At 45.5% G+C, this 16,918-nt stretch overlaps 1 protein-coding gene across 4 annotated transcripts in view; it reads right to left on the bottom strand.

Annotated features, from left to right (window-relative positions):
- Positions 1-1,717: 1,717 nt before the first annotated feature.
- HECTD4 (HECT domain E3 ubiquitin protein ligase 4) overlaps positions 1,718-16,918 on the bottom strand; it is a 1,724,100-nt gene continuing 1,708,899 nt past the window's right edge. For 3 of the 4 annotated variants that reach the window (XM_069214810.1, XM_069214812.1, XM_069214811.1), the window contains one exon: positions 1,718-6,642. In XM_069214810.1, coding sequence (XP_069070911.1) covers positions 6,506-6,642 — 137 coding nt within the window. In that variant the 3' untranslated portion in view covers positions 1,718-6,505. The remainder of the gene's footprint in view (positions 6,643-16,918) is intronic. The other variant, XM_069214814.1, reaches the window with a different exon arrangement.

Genomic DNA, 16,918 nt, shown 5'->3' with positions numbered 1-16,918 from the left:
ACCAAGGCTTGTTAACTCCTGCTTTGAGGGATCTTCAGGCTCCAAGTAGCCCAGGCCCCAAGCACTCCACCACTGCAAGGAGAATCTCCTCTCTGCTGATCCAGTGATGTGGGACTCAGACTTCTCTTTAGATGTGCTGCCTGGGCCTCCCTGCAGCTTACTGTGCCTACTGCCAGTGGGGGTGACAACTGCTTCCGCTGGCTCTCCTGTCTTCTGAGGGTGAGCCCAGACTCCCCTCCAAGAGTCGAGTCCCCAAGACCTTGCTGGTCCTCTTCAGCTCCGCAAATCTCCAACAGCTCCAGTTGTGTTTGCTTGTTGGTGGTCCTCCTGACCACTGACCCGTCTGCAAACCGGCAACCGACAAGGGACAGCTCCCAGGTGACCTCAGGGACTCCTCTGCAGCTCCTGGACCCGCAGATGGACTTCATCCATCACCGGCTACCCGGATCGTCACCCATTCTTGCACTCTACTTTTTTAGTATATGGCTTGGCCCTTGCTATTTTATGCCATTTCCCAATACTTACCTGTGTATATTTTGTGTGTACTTACCCCCAGAAAGGGGTTTGCCTATAATAATTTAGTTTGGTGTTCCTGTAATAAGGTATCTTTATTTTTTAAACACTGTGTGCTTCCTTTCATGTGTGATAAGTTACTGTGTGACTACTGTGGTATTGCAAGTGCTTCATACTCCTTCTAGAAAAGTCTTGGCTGATCACCACAGCTACCACTAGAGAGTCCTGGCTATCTGAATACTGTAACACTATCTAATAAGGGTTGACTGGACCCAGTATAAGGTGTAACACCATAGGTGTCCGCCACACACTGGGTCAGCCTCCTACAAAGTATCTTCAAAATTCAAAAAGGTGTATTTCATTAACATGCAGAATCATTTGACCTTAGTACCTAAGATTATATGAGTAAATTGAGAATTATTTTTTAAAGAGATGGTTTTAAAAATGAATGCAGAAACAATAATTCCCCCCTCCCCCAACCCTTACAATGTCAATAGAGACCTGAGAGCCATGTCAGTTATTATGTGCATTCTTTGGGTGGCCTGAGTTCCTATTACACATGAGCAACATTATAATTCATTAAATGAAACACAGGAAAAGGTTTTGCACAGCACACATCCTAATTTCATGTATTTCAAGATCAATTAAAATGCCTAAGATTACACAATTTGTGTAAGTGGGGAAGCTGGAATTAAGCCCAGTTTTTCTGGTTTTACATTGTGCATGTCAGCCACTAGATGTATGTGCTTCACTTCCCCTACATCAGTGGGTCCCAACTTGTGGTCTGGGGACTCCTGGGGGTCTACCAAGCCTCCTCAGGGGGTCCTCGACTGCTTACAAAATTAAATAATATTAACATATTAGGTACCCAGCTTTCAGTAATGACTCAGTGGGGGGTCCCTGGATTCCAATAATGATTCAGTGGGGGGGTCACTGGGTTCCAGTAATGATAAAGTGGGGGGTCCACAGAAGTCAAAAGGTTGGGAACCACTGCCCTACATCCACCTTACTCCAACGCACCCCAAACCTGTTCCAAAAAACAAAAAAAAACAACAAAAAAAACACATCTACCATCCTGCTGGCATGAATGCATCCTTCAGTCACATCTAAAACCAAACTTTATGGCCCCTTGGAAAATGTTTGCGAGTACCCATGATCTAAATGTTTTCAGCCCATGGGGAAAAAATGATAACACACACTTCAGTTAAATCAAAATTAGATTAAGGACTTTAATTGTGACACTTTTTTCTTGTAGTATGCTTAATTTACACAGCACTGTGTTAGATATTGATAGACAAGATAAACAGCACTGAGAAAAGGGAAACGTTTCTCTTTAAATGCAACCATAAATAACTGTAATAAATATACATCAAGTAAGTGTACATCACAATTAAGGGCCAGGAAGTGGGTATAAATGACTTAAATTAGCTCTCTGGAAGGAGAGACATTAATGTTAGCAGCAGTTATCGTACTCAGCGCTGTAATCTTACACGTGTTTAAAAAAAGATTGGCATACAAAGCTCCCAAACTTCCCCTCAATGAGGTATGACAACTGAAAGCAAACACAATTGTACTGAACACACACACATACTTAAAAGATAAAACAGAAAAATGCAACAGTTCTGCACTGGAGCATACATGTGGAGGTCTTTTCAGTGTTGATTTTTTTTGTGATTTGTGTTGTTTCACTTGTATTTAAATCATCAATATTTTGGCTGAACTTGTTTCACTACTATATGTTTAAATTGGTTCTCACATACTCGACTTATCAGATCTGGTTTTACTTGTTGGTTCGAAGAAATACCTTTGCTTCAGACACGATTGGGAGCTTGTGTTTGCCAAAACATCTTACTCTAAAACTGTCCTACAAACATTTAATTCATTCATATAGCAAAACCGGCTTATACGCTTAAGGGCCTTTCATTATTTAAATTGTATACATAAACACGCTTAGCCCTTTAAATATCACATTCATAACTCTTATTATTCACAGTTATATACAATAAATAAATTTCAGTTTCTTCTTATGGACAAAGCTAAATAATGGGTTTGTATTTAAAGGACATAGTTATTAACTATGGTAAAGTGCTGACCAATTACATACTTTTTGCACTGTGTGTGCTACCCAATGCTCCAAACGTAGACGTTCATCTCAGCAGTGGCAAGTTAAAATATGATTAAGGGAGTGGCAGCACAACTGTGATTTTGACCAGTTTCTGATGTTTTAGCACATACAACTAGGGGGCAATTAGCAATGATTTTACTATAACTAGGTTTTCTCACTCTTCAGGTACTCCTGTCTTACCCCTAAGTTCAAGGAATACTGCATGCTGTGAGTACTCCCACTGTAAGTTACCGAAAAAGCATTGTAAATCGGGCTTAATGTGTTTAAGGTAATGCCTTTGTATGAATGGTTACCAAAATAAATCATTTAAATTGCAGGAAAATCTAACTCCTTTTAAATTTGTTAAGGCTAAAGTCGTAACTTTTTACATCAGTCAAGTAAAACGCCATTTCCCTATGGGTGTTACGTTCTAGCAAAACAAGTAATGCTCAATAACCTCATTTTCAAACTGTCTGAACCCGTGTCAAAGTGGCAAAATTAACAACACTTTCACAGATAGCAACTCTTCAGCAAGTTGCAGGTTTTTGTGTACTGACTATACATGAAGACATTACACATTGGAAAAAAAACATGGTCATCTATCTACTAGCCTATACAGTAATGTATACAATTTACAGGTAGAACTTTATAAACAGATGATTTGGAACTCTGTAAGTTAACAAATATAAACAGCATGAAGCTCACTTGGCAATGGTGGCAATAAAGTTACTTACCTTTTGAGGCTTACGTTCGAAATGATTTTTTTCTGCTCACAGAGGTTACACCTCCACATAATGGCATAAGACATTGTCAGCATGCACTCGCATTAGTTGACTTTAAACATGTATATATACACACACATACACCATTAGTCCAATGTCCAGTCAGCCACATCATGGTTGTGCATGATCTGAAATTAATGGGTTGAGGAAAAGGAGTGAGGGAGAAAGCTGAATGGTGGAAATCTGACAAACGCTCCTATTTGACAGTTTATCTTATTATGAAGCTCTTACAAACATACCAATCATTATGAATGGTGGTAAAGTGGCAGCAGTAAAATACTGATCACTAATCACAAATGTCCAAGGGATGGGCTATTCTTCCTCAGATGAGAACCCGAGGTTGCAAGGTGAAGGTATCAAACAATGATGAAATCAACTGATAAGTAAATGATTTGCAATGAGACAGACAAAGCTTTTACCAGGGGATTGTGTAACCTTAAACATACTGGTCTTCTGGAAGTGCTCAAATAAAAGAAATATTTAAAAACAACCAATGCATCATACAATTCTCTGGTTTGTAATTCAAAAAGAGGCTCTACAGAGTTCTGGATGGACTGAGAAACTGTGATGTAACAGAGACTGCAACAATGATGGCGAAACGAAATCTAGGCATTCTTTGAAATACCTTATTAATCATGTGAAGCACATTTAAAAAAGAACAGTTTAGAAAAGATACAGGTTGCCAAGTTAATTAAGACGCTTTCATAAAAGATCTTGAAAGCAAAATATTGGTATGCTAAATATCAAGTTTCACAAAGTCATACCAAGACAAAACTGATGTCCCGCATAGGAATAATTTATACTACTGGTGGGCAAACATACATTTGTTCAGTCAATACTGAGTTGCACTGACAATTGTTGGCCTCTGAATTGTCCAGTAGTCAAGGACAAGAATAGGGATCAACTCTTCTTCATTCATGTAACAAGAACCTTAAATGGAAAGAAAGGCTAGATATTTGCATGCAACTATTATGATGTTTGTTTAATATACTAACACCCACTGGCAAACTAAGAAACTCTATATCCTTTCATACAATACAAACTTAAATAATACTTCCACTTTAATCACAAGGCCTTTTTGTTGGCAAGATAATTTCTGCTGTGGCCAATGTACAGACATTACTCCAACATTAAAGGTTTGCTCGCGTTTTTTATTTTTTTACTTGGTAAGTGGATATGCCAAGCTAGCCTGACTAAGGGTAATTGAGAGAGTCTCTCTTATCGCAGGTACTTCTGCGCAGGTTAAAGTACCAGATGAGTAAGACCAGAAAGCACTGCAGGAACATATCTGTACAGACTATAAGTACTGACAACAGTGTTTTCCTCTGCTGTTTATAATTTGGATCACAGCTGCAAAATTAATGTAACAATCTCCTCTGCAAATCTAAAAAAGGGCCCAGCTTCATCAATGCTCCTAGATAAAAAGATAGTGTATTATCCATTCTACTTTGAAGACAGAAGAAGCCACTTAAGGAATACTGCACTGCGAGAAGGCTCTGTTAACAGCTGAGAGAGCTTGGATTTAAATAAGGTTTCAAGTTGTGCTCTCTGTTCTTCGGTGGAGAGATTGCTATGGCTTAAGAAGATCCCCCACAGATTCTGTGCCATAAGAGAGGGTCCTATAACTGCTAAACCAATACACTGTATACTGATGGGGACTGGTGCTTTTTACAGTAATACGAGCCTCTACGTGGATTTCGGAAGTTCATTTAAAAAAACAATTATCTCCTAGCCTGTATTCCACACCAAGCTGCACACATGCGCGCGCGCGCACACACACACACACACACACACCCCCCCCCCCCCCCCAGACTATTGCTAAATTGCATCTCTTTAAAATAAGTGATCTCTTCAAGGCTCAGCAAAGACCTAAAGAGGGCTGAATGGTCAAAAGAATGAATATTCTAGCCACACATTAACTGTCGAGCCTTTACCTCTAGACTATACACACTTCATGGTGCAATCTGCTTAATGATGGACATGAAGGAATGCTGATGTCAGTTTCTAAGGATGTATAGATGATTTACGGGTTCACACCTTAGATATGTCCATCCAATAAATGTAAAGCCAGAAATAAAGACTGCTAAGTTTGTCAAAATGTTTAAAGAATTCACGCAGCGGCTCAGCTGAAGAGTCCTTCTACCTTCTTCCACGTTTCATCAACTATTAGTCAAAGCATCAGGAACTTTGAGATCTTTGGCCAAAAAAAAGGCGAATAAGACTTATTGACAATAAAATCTAGAGACAGCCAGAAGGCATGCATAACAGAAGCCAGAACATTATTTGGATGTTTGTGGGGTACTTAGGTCAAGCAAGCAAAAGTGTTAATGGGAGTTCATGCACCTATTATTTATAGAGAAGCCAGAGGTTGCTGCAAAAGAGAGACTAATTCAAATAGCAATATTTCTAAAAATTATGCTGCTTTTAAAACCAGTGGGTTAAAAGAACTTTTTCGAATGCAGAATTACAGAAGACATAATGCCCAATTTTATAGGCTTGGAAAATTGACACGAAGAACAGAATAATTGAACGTCTCACTAACTTAACACGAAATATTCCACCTTTAAGTCACAAACTGTGGATGCTTATGAGCTTCACGAAGCTTTTCATTTGAGAACCCTACTAATGCAACATGAGTGTGAAAGAAGAGAAACCAAGTAGAGCGCTAAACAAATTTACATGAGTATACACAATCTATTCTGAAAGTGTACACACATAATATGTGATATGCTGCTTTTTCTTTCCATTCTTTCAAGCTTGCACTCAATTTTACTGATGTGCTATTTGCAGAGGCAATAACATTTTACGATACAAAATTACAAATGCACGTTTCCATACTTTTAAATTAAACTGTACACAAACTTTTTTTAATCAAGTTATCATAAAATTGCCCAGAAAACAAGGCAGCAAATTAATCAGCCCATCACAAAATTTACTAATACAAAATGTGAGTGTTCCCGAAATTACTGCAACATAAACAAAATATATATTTCATGTCCTCCTCCTTCCAGTGTCACCAGAGGTAATTCACGCCAACGTCCCGATTTTTCAATCCGCAAATCTACTAGTAATCTTGAATATTGTCTCTGTCATTGAACGTGCTTCGTCAGCCGCTGAGAGGATCTTCCCTGTAGTGAATGGCGTATCTCAGTTTTTCCAGCATTATTTCTAAGGTCGAGTACTGAGGAAGTTTAACCATAAACATACAAGTTTCCACACGAATGTATCGTGAGTCAGGAGATCCTGTTGAACCAAAAGAGAGTCAAATTAATATGCAATTCACAAGCTACTTGTGCAGTAAATACATTTTTAATTGTGTTCAGTTTTTTTATGAGGATTAGTCTGCCGCCCAGCTATTATCTTGGGGACCAAATTCGCAAAGCATTTTATGTCCTTATGCTAAACTTAGGTTCACCTAAACTTTCACTCTGTTTGCAATAAACTAACCAGTACTGATTTTGTGAAAAAGGATTGGAAATATCCATGCACAAAGTGCATTTGCATATTTACTAAATTCTGCCATGTTAGTGAAATTTCTGGATTCATACATTTAGAGTTACGGGCATGTTTGTGGGCATGTCTGTGGGTGGCCTATACGTAAAAGCATGTGAACACCCATAAACTCCCAGTTTTGTAGAAAATCGCATTACTTGAAGTTAGCTCACCATCGTAGCACATTCGTTTACCTTTTTCAAGTACAAGAGTAAATGCATATCTAGGGTGCGAATGCCGAGGTAAAATTTCTATAATTAATGGAGTGTCCAGGAAACGGGTTCATTCATGCAAATTATTTTCCCAATAAAATAACAATTAGTCAAATGTGTAAATGAACACTTTAGTTACCTTTGTCAATGCTCTTTCTTGAAGATTATCTAACTCCAGATTTCTGACCTTTGGAGTAACACCAGGAGCCAGACTGGAAATGAAGAACAAGTTACTTACCTTAGAATTCCCTGGCGTCAGCTTCGAATCCGGGGTTTTTTTCTGAGCAGTATCCTGTGCGCGCCGTCGTCGTTCGGATCCACGTGCGTCGACCAGCTCCGCGTGCATCATCAGCGTCTTTGGAGCAGTCTATGATGTCACGGATGTCTATATAGATGCCGTCTCAGCGCGCGTATGTCAGTTCTTTTCCACAACTTTCCACGCCAGAAGCGCAGAGTCATGGAAGAAGCAACAGTTATGGATTTTACCTCTTTGACTGTTTGAAGTAAAAATTCTTTCATGCCTTTAAGAAAGGCAAAAATGCCAAAATCATATATATACATATGTATATATAAATATATATAAATCTGCATAAACAAAAATATCCGCAGAGCGGGGAGGCTTGGGTGGGTGTAAGGAATCTGCAGCTAGATGGAGTCTCTACCAGATACCTCGTTACCGAAGGTAAGTAACTTGTCCATCTGATAGAGACTTCTAGCTGCAGCTTCCTTACCTTAGAATAGATACCCAAGCTATAACCCCTGGCGGTGGGTCTGAAGTGGATTTTTTACACTAGGAAATCCTGCAAAACAGACCGGGCAAAATGCCCCTCTCTTCTCACCTGGCTATCCAGGCAGTAGTGTTTTGCAAACGTGTGCAAAGAAACCCAAGTTGCAGCCTGACAGATGTCCACCACCGGTACGCCATGTGCTAACGCAGTGGTAGCAGCTTTCCCCCTAGTAGAATGAGCTCTCAAGCCTTCAGGAGGCTGCTTCTTTGCCAAAGCGTAGCAGATCTTTATACAGAGAACGACCCAGCGCGAAATGGATCGTTTCTGCATCACCTGACCCTTCACCAACGCACCCCACAAAGAGTTGGTCGTCCACCCGGAAGTCTTTAGTGCGGTCAAGGTAGAACGATAACGCTCTTTTTGGGTCCAGCCGATTGAGGCGCTCCTCTTCCTTAGAGGGATGCAGTGGTGCAAAGAAGGTGGGCAGGGTGATATTTTGACCCAGATGGAAAGGGGTCACCACCTTGGGGAGGAAAGAGGCGTGAGTTCTTAACACTACCTTGTCAGGATATATCATGAGATAAGGTGGCTTTGAAGATAAAGCCTGCAGCTCACTCACTCTCCTGGCAGATGTAATTGCCACCAAAAAGGATGTTTTAATAGTGAGCAGCCAGAGAGGACAGTTATGCAAGGGCTCGAAGGGAGCACACATAAGGAAGGTAAGAGCCAAATTAAGATCCCACTGTGGGCATAACGAAAGGCACAGGCGGAAACAGATGCACAAGCCCTTTCAAAAATCTCTGTACTATAGGTGATTTAAACAGAGATGGTTGATCGGGCAACTGAAGAAAAGCCGATAAGGCTGCAAGATAGCCCCTGAGAGTCCCCTAGGAGGAACCCTGCTGGTCGAGAGACAATATAAACAAAAGGATGTTAGACAGAGAAGAAGAAAGAGGATCAATAGACCTCTCTGTAGAATATGAAACAAAACGTTTCCAATGGCAGGCGTAGATCGACTTAGTAGAGGGACGCCTGGCTGCCAGAATGACATCACAGACCACAGGAGGGAGGTCATAAACTATCAACTGTCGCCACTCAATCTCCACGCATGAAGGCGCAGAGTTGACAGGTTCGAGTGGAGAACCTTCCCCTGCTGCTGCGACAGAAGATCCTCCCGAAGAGGCGGCCTGATTGGAGGACCGTTGCTCATCTTGAGAACTCTAGGCAGAAGTGGTATAGGCGGAAAGGCGTACAGGAGGCCTGAACTCCACTTGCGACGAAAAGCGTTGCCTAGTGATAGCCCCCTTGGAAACTCCAACGAGCAAATCTGCTGACATTGTGCGCTCTCTACGGAGGCAAACAGATCTAACCAAGGCTCTCCCCACTGCAGAAAAGAGTCCTTGCGGATAGAGACACCATTCGTGATCCTCTAAGCATTTTCGGCTGAGCTTGTCTGCCCTGGCGTTCAGAGAACCTGCCAGGTGTTGAACCACCAGGGTCATGCCCTGCTGTTCCAGCCATGTCCAGAGACGTAAAGCCTCTTGGCAAAGGGTCCACGACCCCACACTGCCCTGCTTGTTGCAGCACCACATTGCAGTAGTGTTGTCCGTTAACACCTGCATCACCTTCCCTTTCACAACAAGAAGAAATGCTTTTAATGCTAGCCGGATCGCCTGAAGCTCCAGCAAGTTGATGTGGAGCCTGGATTCCGCCGGAGACCAGTGACCTCTGATCTCCACCTCCCCATATGGTCACCCCATCCCAGAAGTGACGCATCTGTCACTACCGTTAGATCTCGTTGGGGAAGGGAGAGGAGTCTGCCTTTGACCCAATCGCAGTTCACTAACCACCACTGCAGATCTTTTGGAGTCCCCTCCGAGATCTGAACCACGTCAGTAAGATTTCCCTGATGCTGTGCCCATTGGAATTTCAGGTCCCACTGCAGAGCCCTCATGCGCCATCTGGCGTGTTTGACCAATAGGATGCAGGAAGCCATGAGTCCCAACAGCCTCAGAGTCTGTCTCAACGAAATCCAGGATAGAGGCCGAAACATCGCTATCATAACCTGAATATCCTGGACCCGCTGTTTGGGAGGATAAGCCCGATACTGCACTGTGTCCAGAACAGCTACGATGAAAGTGAGCTTCTGAGAGGGAGTCAGGTGTGACTTCGGCACATTTACAGTGAACCCCAGCGACTGCAGGAGGTCCGCCGTCATCTGGAGGTGGGTGACGAGAGCCTGGGGCGTAGGAGCCTTTAACAGCCAATCGTCTGGGTAGGGGAAGACTGAAATCCCTGACCTGCGCAGATGAGCTGCCACCACCGACATCACCTTTGTTAACACCCAAGGGGCACTGGTGAGACCGAAAGGGAGCACGGTAAACTGAAAATGCTTGTGGCCCACCTTGAACCGCAGGTAACGCCTGTGGGCTGGCAGGGTAGGAATATGGAAATACGCATCCTGCAAATCCAACGCTACCATCCAGTCTCCTTGGTCTAGGGCAGAAAAAACCTGAGCAAGAGTGAGCATCTTGAATTTCTCCTTCTTGACAAAGAGATTGACGTCCCTTAAATCCAAGATAGGACTAAGGCCTTTGTTCTTTTTGGGAATCAGAAAGTAGCGGGAATAACAACCACTGCCTACTTCTGATATCAGGACTCTTTCAATAGCTTCCTTGGCCAAGAGAGCCGTAACTTCCTTGCGGCGCAAACCAGATGATCCTCCATCAGCCATTCCTTTGTCGGAGGGATAGAAGGAGGGAAAGACTGGAAGGGAGTAGCCCTTCCGTATGATCTGCAGGACCCACTTTTCCATTGTGATGGAAAGCCAGTGAGGGAGATGAAAATGAATCCTCCCTCCAAAAGGATGGACATGATCCTGCAGAACCACACTAGGAGGGCTTGGGCGCAGTGGAGGGGGGCTGTGTGTTATGGCAGACCTCTGGCCAGACCCTCTGGGTCTGATGGTACCACGACCACGTCCTCTTCCGGGATGTTGTGAAGCTTGAGGACGGTGGTTAAACTGTGGCTGGCTTGGTACCACGCCCCTTCTGAAGCCTCGAAAGGGGCAAAAGACAGACTGCTGTTGTGTTGGCACTGAAAGGCCCAAGGATCTGGCCGTAGCTCGAGAATCCTTTAACATCTCAAGCGCTGAGTCTGCCTTTTCAACAAAAAGGCAAGAGCCACCAAATGGCATGTCCATCAAACTTGACTGGACAACCCCTGAGAAATCAGTTGAACGTAGCCAGGCGTGGCGACGTAGGGCCACTGACGATGAAATGGCTCTGCCCAGCGAGTCGGTCATGTCCAAACCACACCTAATCGTAAACTTGGCTGCATCTCTCCCTCCTTGACAGCCTGGGTAAGAGTGTCCCGTACGCCCTCCGGACTTGGGGCAGCACCTGTGCCACCGTATCCCATAAAGTATGGGAATAACGGTCCAATAGGCAAGAGGTGTTTACGGACCTCAATGCCAGGCTGGTGGAAAAAAACATCTTCTTCCCAAGCTGGTCCAGCCTCTTGGATGCCCTATCCGGGGGAGCAGAAGGGAAGGCACCACTGAAAGTAGAGGCTTAGGCAACCAAGCTCTCAGGAGTAGGGTGTTGAGTCAGGAAACTAGGGTCGCTCGGAGCGGGTCTATGGCGGCGGGCGACCGTCCTATTCACAGGAGCCCCTGTGCTGGGTTTGGACCATGTACCCAGAAGGACGTCTGTAAGAGCCTCATTGAAGTGCAACATCGGCTCTGATGTTGTCACCCCCGGTTGAAGCATTTCCGTCAGGATATTCATCCTGACTGGCACCGTAAGCAAATCTAGGTCCAAGACCTCAGCTGCCCTACGCACCACCATAGCAAATGAAGCACCCTCCTCCGTAGCCACATTAGGAGGAGAGAGCATACCAGCATCTAGAGACGTGTCCAGTTCACTGGCCTTCTCTAGATCCTCAAACCAGTCCTGTTGCAAGCCACATTCTAAAGGGTCCTCATACCCTTCCCATTCCTCTCCTGCGTCTGACTGATCTAAATATTGCTCAGAAAATGATCTGGGCCGAATTTGCTCCGTAGTCGGAGTCGACATTGTACGACGTCGCTCCGGATCATCCGGAATAAGGATGGGGATACCCCGGTGGGTGCCGGTGGCGCAATCGTCGACGTTAGACCTGGCGCTGGAGGAGGTCGACTGTGAGGGACCGGCACCGGTCCGGTTCCGACATCGGATCCTGGGGTCCCCCACGGCACTGAAGCCACTGACGTCGAACCCGAAGGGGCCCCTGCTGACCCTGCGGGGCCCGAAGACCCATCCAAGGGTGCAGTCTGCTCAAAAACGAGACACAGGGCCTCATAAAATTCTTTCATTTGAGCGGGGGTTGCTCCGGTTCCCAGAAAAGGGGGAAGACGCAGAGTTGGCCCTGGCGACGGCTCCGCAGAACCGTGCTTGGAAAGTCGACGTTCCTCAGATGCCTCGTCGGTCGATGGGCGTGACAAAGTCAAAGTCCGCTTGGACTTCTTCTTGTAACTCTTACCTTCAGATGACCTCAAATGCGAGGAAGAGGACTTGGGGCTCCGGGAGCGGTGCCGCGACCACCTCCTACTGCGGGACCGTGACCTCCGCGGAGACGCGCTGACGGAAGACGTATGTCGGGCCACAAGAAGCTTGAGGGATCCCTCCCTCAAGGCCTTTGGAGCAACGGTCTGAAAGTCGGAGCACGAGGTGGAGTTGTGGCCCTTCTCCAGGCACCAAAGACAAACACGGTGCGGGACCGTCACCGACATGGTGCGATGACACACACCACACGGCTTGAACCCCGTCTTTCTCAAAGACATGACTTCAAACAGTAAAAAAAGCCTCGACAAACCGTTGAAGAAGGGTAACTCTTTCTGGAACTGCGCTTAACCGGCGCGGAAGGAAAAGAACTGACGTACGTGTGCAGAGGCGGCGTCTATATAGACAACCGTGACGTCATAGACGGCTCCAACGATGCACGTGGAGCTGGTCGACACACGCGGATCCGAATGACGCCACCCGATGGCGCGCGCAGGGTACTGCTCAGCAGTATAGAAAAATATTCTTTTCTTAATATATTTTAGAACCACAAGTGTGAGAATTGAAGTAAGGACATAAATTGTAAGGTACTCCACACAGGTAAGCATGGAACTTTAAATTAAAACAGTAGTGTAAAGAAATGCCTCCTTGGCATGGTTACCCCCTGACCTTTTGCCTTTGCTGATGCCAAGTTATGATTTGAAAGTGTGCTGAGGCCTGCTAACCAGGCCCCAGCACCATTGTTCTTTCCCTAAACTGTACCTTTGTCTCCACAACTGGCACAACCCTGGCACAACCCTGGCACCCAGGTAAGTCCCTTGTAACTGGTACCCCTGCTACCAAGGGCCCTGATGCCAGGGAAGGTCTCCTAGGGCTGCAGCATGTCTTATGCCACCCTAGGGACCCCTCACTCAGCACAGACACACTGCTTGCCAGCTTGTGTGTGCTGGTGGGGAGAAAATGACTAAGTCGACATGGCACTCCCCTCAGAGTACCATGCCAACCTCACACTGCCTATGGCATAGATAAGTCACCCCTCTAGCAGGCTTTACAGCCCTAAGGCAGGGTGCACTATACCACAGGTGAGGGCATAGGTGCATGAGCACTATGCCCCTACAGTGACTAAGCAAAACCTTAGACATTGTAAGTGCAGGGTAGCCATAAGAGTATATGGTCTGGGAGTCCGTCAAACATGAACTCTACAGCACCGTAATGGCTACACTGAAAACTTTGAAGTTTGGTATCAAACTTCTCAGCACAATAAATGCACACTGATGCCAGTGTGCACTTTATTGTAAAAATACACCCTCCCATCTTAGAGATGCTCCCTGAAAACCTACCTGACTTCCAGTGTGGGCTGACTAGTTTTGCCAGCCTGCCACACACCAGGCATGTTGCTGGCCACATGGGGAGAGTGCCTTTGTCACTCTGTGGCCAGTAACAAAGCCTGTACTGGGTGGAGGTGCTTCACACACCCCCTGCAGGAACTGTAACACCTGGCAGTGAGCCTCAAAGGCTCACCCCCTTTGTTGTACTACAGCGCCACAGGGCATCCCAGCTAGTGGAGATGCCCGCCCCTCCGGCCACTGCCCCCACTTTTGGCGGCAAGGCTGGAGGAGATAATGAGAAAAACAAGGAGGCGTCACTGGCCAGTCAGGACAACTCCTAAGGTGTCCTGAGCTGAGGTGACTGACTTTTAGAAATCCTCCATTTGCAGATGGAGGATTCCCCCAATAGGATTAGGGATGTGCACCCCTCTCCACAGGGAGGAAGCACAAAGAGGGTGTAGCCATTGGCTACTATCCTTCCAGACCTAAACACACCCCTAAATTGAGTATTTAGGGGCCACCAGATCCAAGGAAGATAGATTGCTGCAACCTGAAGACAAAGGACTGCTGACCTGAAGCCCTGCAGAGAAGACTGAGACACCAACTGCTTTGGCCCCAGCCCTACCGGCCTGTCTCCCCACTTCAAGAAAAACTGCAACAGCGACGCATCCCCCAGGGTCCAGCGACCTCGGAAGCCTCAGAGGACTACCCTGCATCTAAAAGGACCAAGAAACTCCCGAGGACAGCGGCTCCGTTCAACAAAACTGCAACATTGAAGCAACTTTTAAAGACCACACGTTTCCCGCCGGAAGCATGAGACTTTCCACTCTGCACCCGACGACCCCGGCTTGACCTGCGGAGAACCAACACTACAGGGAGGACTATCTGGCGACTGCGAGCCCGTGAGTAGCCAGAGTTGATCCCCCTGAGCACCCACAGCGACGCCTGCAGAGGGAATCCAGAGGCTCCCCCCGACCGCAACTGCCTGCTTCAAGGAACCCGACGCCTGGAAAACACTCTGCACCCGCAGCCCCCAGGACCTGAAGGAACCGAACTCCAGTGCAGGAGCGACCCCCAGACGACCCTCTTCCTAGCCCAGGTGGTAGCTACCCCGAGGAGACCCCCCCTGTGCCTGCCTGCATCACTGAAGAGACCCCCGGGTCTCCCCATTGATTCCTATTGAAAACCCGACACCTGTTTGCACTCTGCACCTGGCCGCCCCTGTACCGCTGAGGGTGTACTTTCTGTGCCTGCTTGTGTCCCCCCCGGTGCCCTACAAAACCCCCCTGGTCTGCCCTCCGAAGTCACGGGTACTTACCTGCTGGCAGACTGGAACCGGGCACCCCTATTTCCATTGAAGCCTATGTGTTTTGGGCACCACTTTGACCTCTGCACCTGACCGGCCCTGAGCTACTGGTGTGGTAACTTTGGGGTTGCCTTGAACCCCCAACGGTGAGCTACCTTGGACCCAACTTTGAACCCTGTAAGTGTTTTACTTACCTGTGAACTTAACATTTACTTATCTCCCCCAGGATCTGTTGATTTTTGCACTGTGTCCACTTTTAAAATAGCTTATTGCCATTTTTGCCAAAACTGTACATGCTATTGTGATTATTTAAAGTTCCTAAGATACCTGAGTGAAATACCTTTCATTTAAAGTATTGATTGTAAATCCTGAACCTGTGGGTCTTAAAATAAACTAAGAAAATATATTTTTCCATATAAAAACCTATTGGCCTGGAATTGTCTTTGAGTGTGTGTTCCTCATTTATTGCCTGCGTGTGTACAACAAATGCTTAACCGTACCCTCTGATAAGCCTACTGCTCGACCACACTACCACAAAATAGAGCATTAGAATTATCTCTTTTTGCCACTATCTTACCTCTAAGGGGAACCCCTTGGACTCTGTGCACACTATTTCTCACTATTAAATAGTATATACAGAGCCAACTTCCTACATTGGTGGATCAGCGGTGGGGTACAAGACTTTGCATTTGCTGGACTCCTCAGCCAATACCTGATCACACAACTAAATTCCAAAAATTGTCATTAGAAACAGATTTTTTAAATTTGAGCTATTTTTCTAAATTTTTAAAAGTCCTGCTAGGGCCTTGTGTTAGTCCTGGTTAGCATTTCTTTTAGAGTTTAAAAGTTTTGTAAAAGTTTGGATATAGTTCTAGAGATAGTTTTAGATTCTTAAAAAGTATCCCAACATTTAGAGACATAATGCCTACTGCAGAAGAGATGGAGGTGGAGCTCATCCTCACCCCTTACCTGAAACTTAGGATGTCAGAGTTAAGGACTCTGCAAAATCAAAAAGCTAACAACTGGATCAAACCCTACCAAAGTACAGCTCCAGGAGCTCTGGGCAGAGTTTGCTAGAGACAACCCCTCTGATGATGTCCTCACAGAGGATGATGCTAGTGAAGTGGAGGACCATTTCCCCCTCCACTCCTAGTTATGGAGAACAGGGTTCCTCCAACCCTGACTCCACAAGTGATAGTCAGAGATGCTGCTTCTCCCACAGGGGAGTCCAGCAACTCTGGAAGCATTGAAGGCAGCCTCAATGAAGATGACCTCCTGCTAGCCAAGAGGGCCAAAAGATTGGCTTTGGAGAGACAGCTCCTAGCCATAGAAAGGGAATGACAAGAGATGGGCTTAGCTCCCATCAATGGTGGCAGCAACTTAAATAGGGTCAGAGATACTCCTGACATGCTAAACATCCCCAAAGAGATTGTAACGAAATATGAAGATGGTGATGACATCACCAAATAGTTCACAGCTTTTGAGAGGGCTTGTGCAACCAGAATTGTAAACAAATCTCACTGGGGTGCTCTCCTTTGGGAAATGTTCACTGAAAAGTGTAGGAATAGACTCCTCACACTCTCTGGAAAAGATGCAGAATCCTATGAGCTCATGAAGGCTACCCTGATTGAGGGCTTTAGATTCTCAACTGAGGAGTACAGGATTAGGTTCAGGGGGGCTCAAAAATCCTCGAGCCAGACCTGGGATGATGTTGTTGACTTCTCAGTCAAAACACTGGATGGTTGGATTAATGGGAAGTGGTGTAAATTATTATGATGGGCTGTACAATCTGTTTATGAAAGAACACCTTTTAAGTAATTGTTTCAATGATAAACTGCATCAGCATCTGGTAGACCTAGGTCCAATTTCTCCCCAAGAATTGGGAAAGAAGGCAGACCATTGGGTCAAGACT

The sequence above is a fragment of the Pleurodeles waltl genome, chromosome 11, assembly GCF_031143425.1.
Source record: "Pleurodeles waltl isolate 20211129_DDA chromosome 11, aPleWal1.hap1.20221129, whole genome shotgun sequence".
NCBI classification, from domain to species: Eukaryota; Metazoa; Chordata; class Amphibia; order Caudata; family Salamandridae; genus Pleurodeles; species Pleurodeles waltl.
This window is presented reverse-complemented; position numbering and strand designations above follow the sequence as displayed.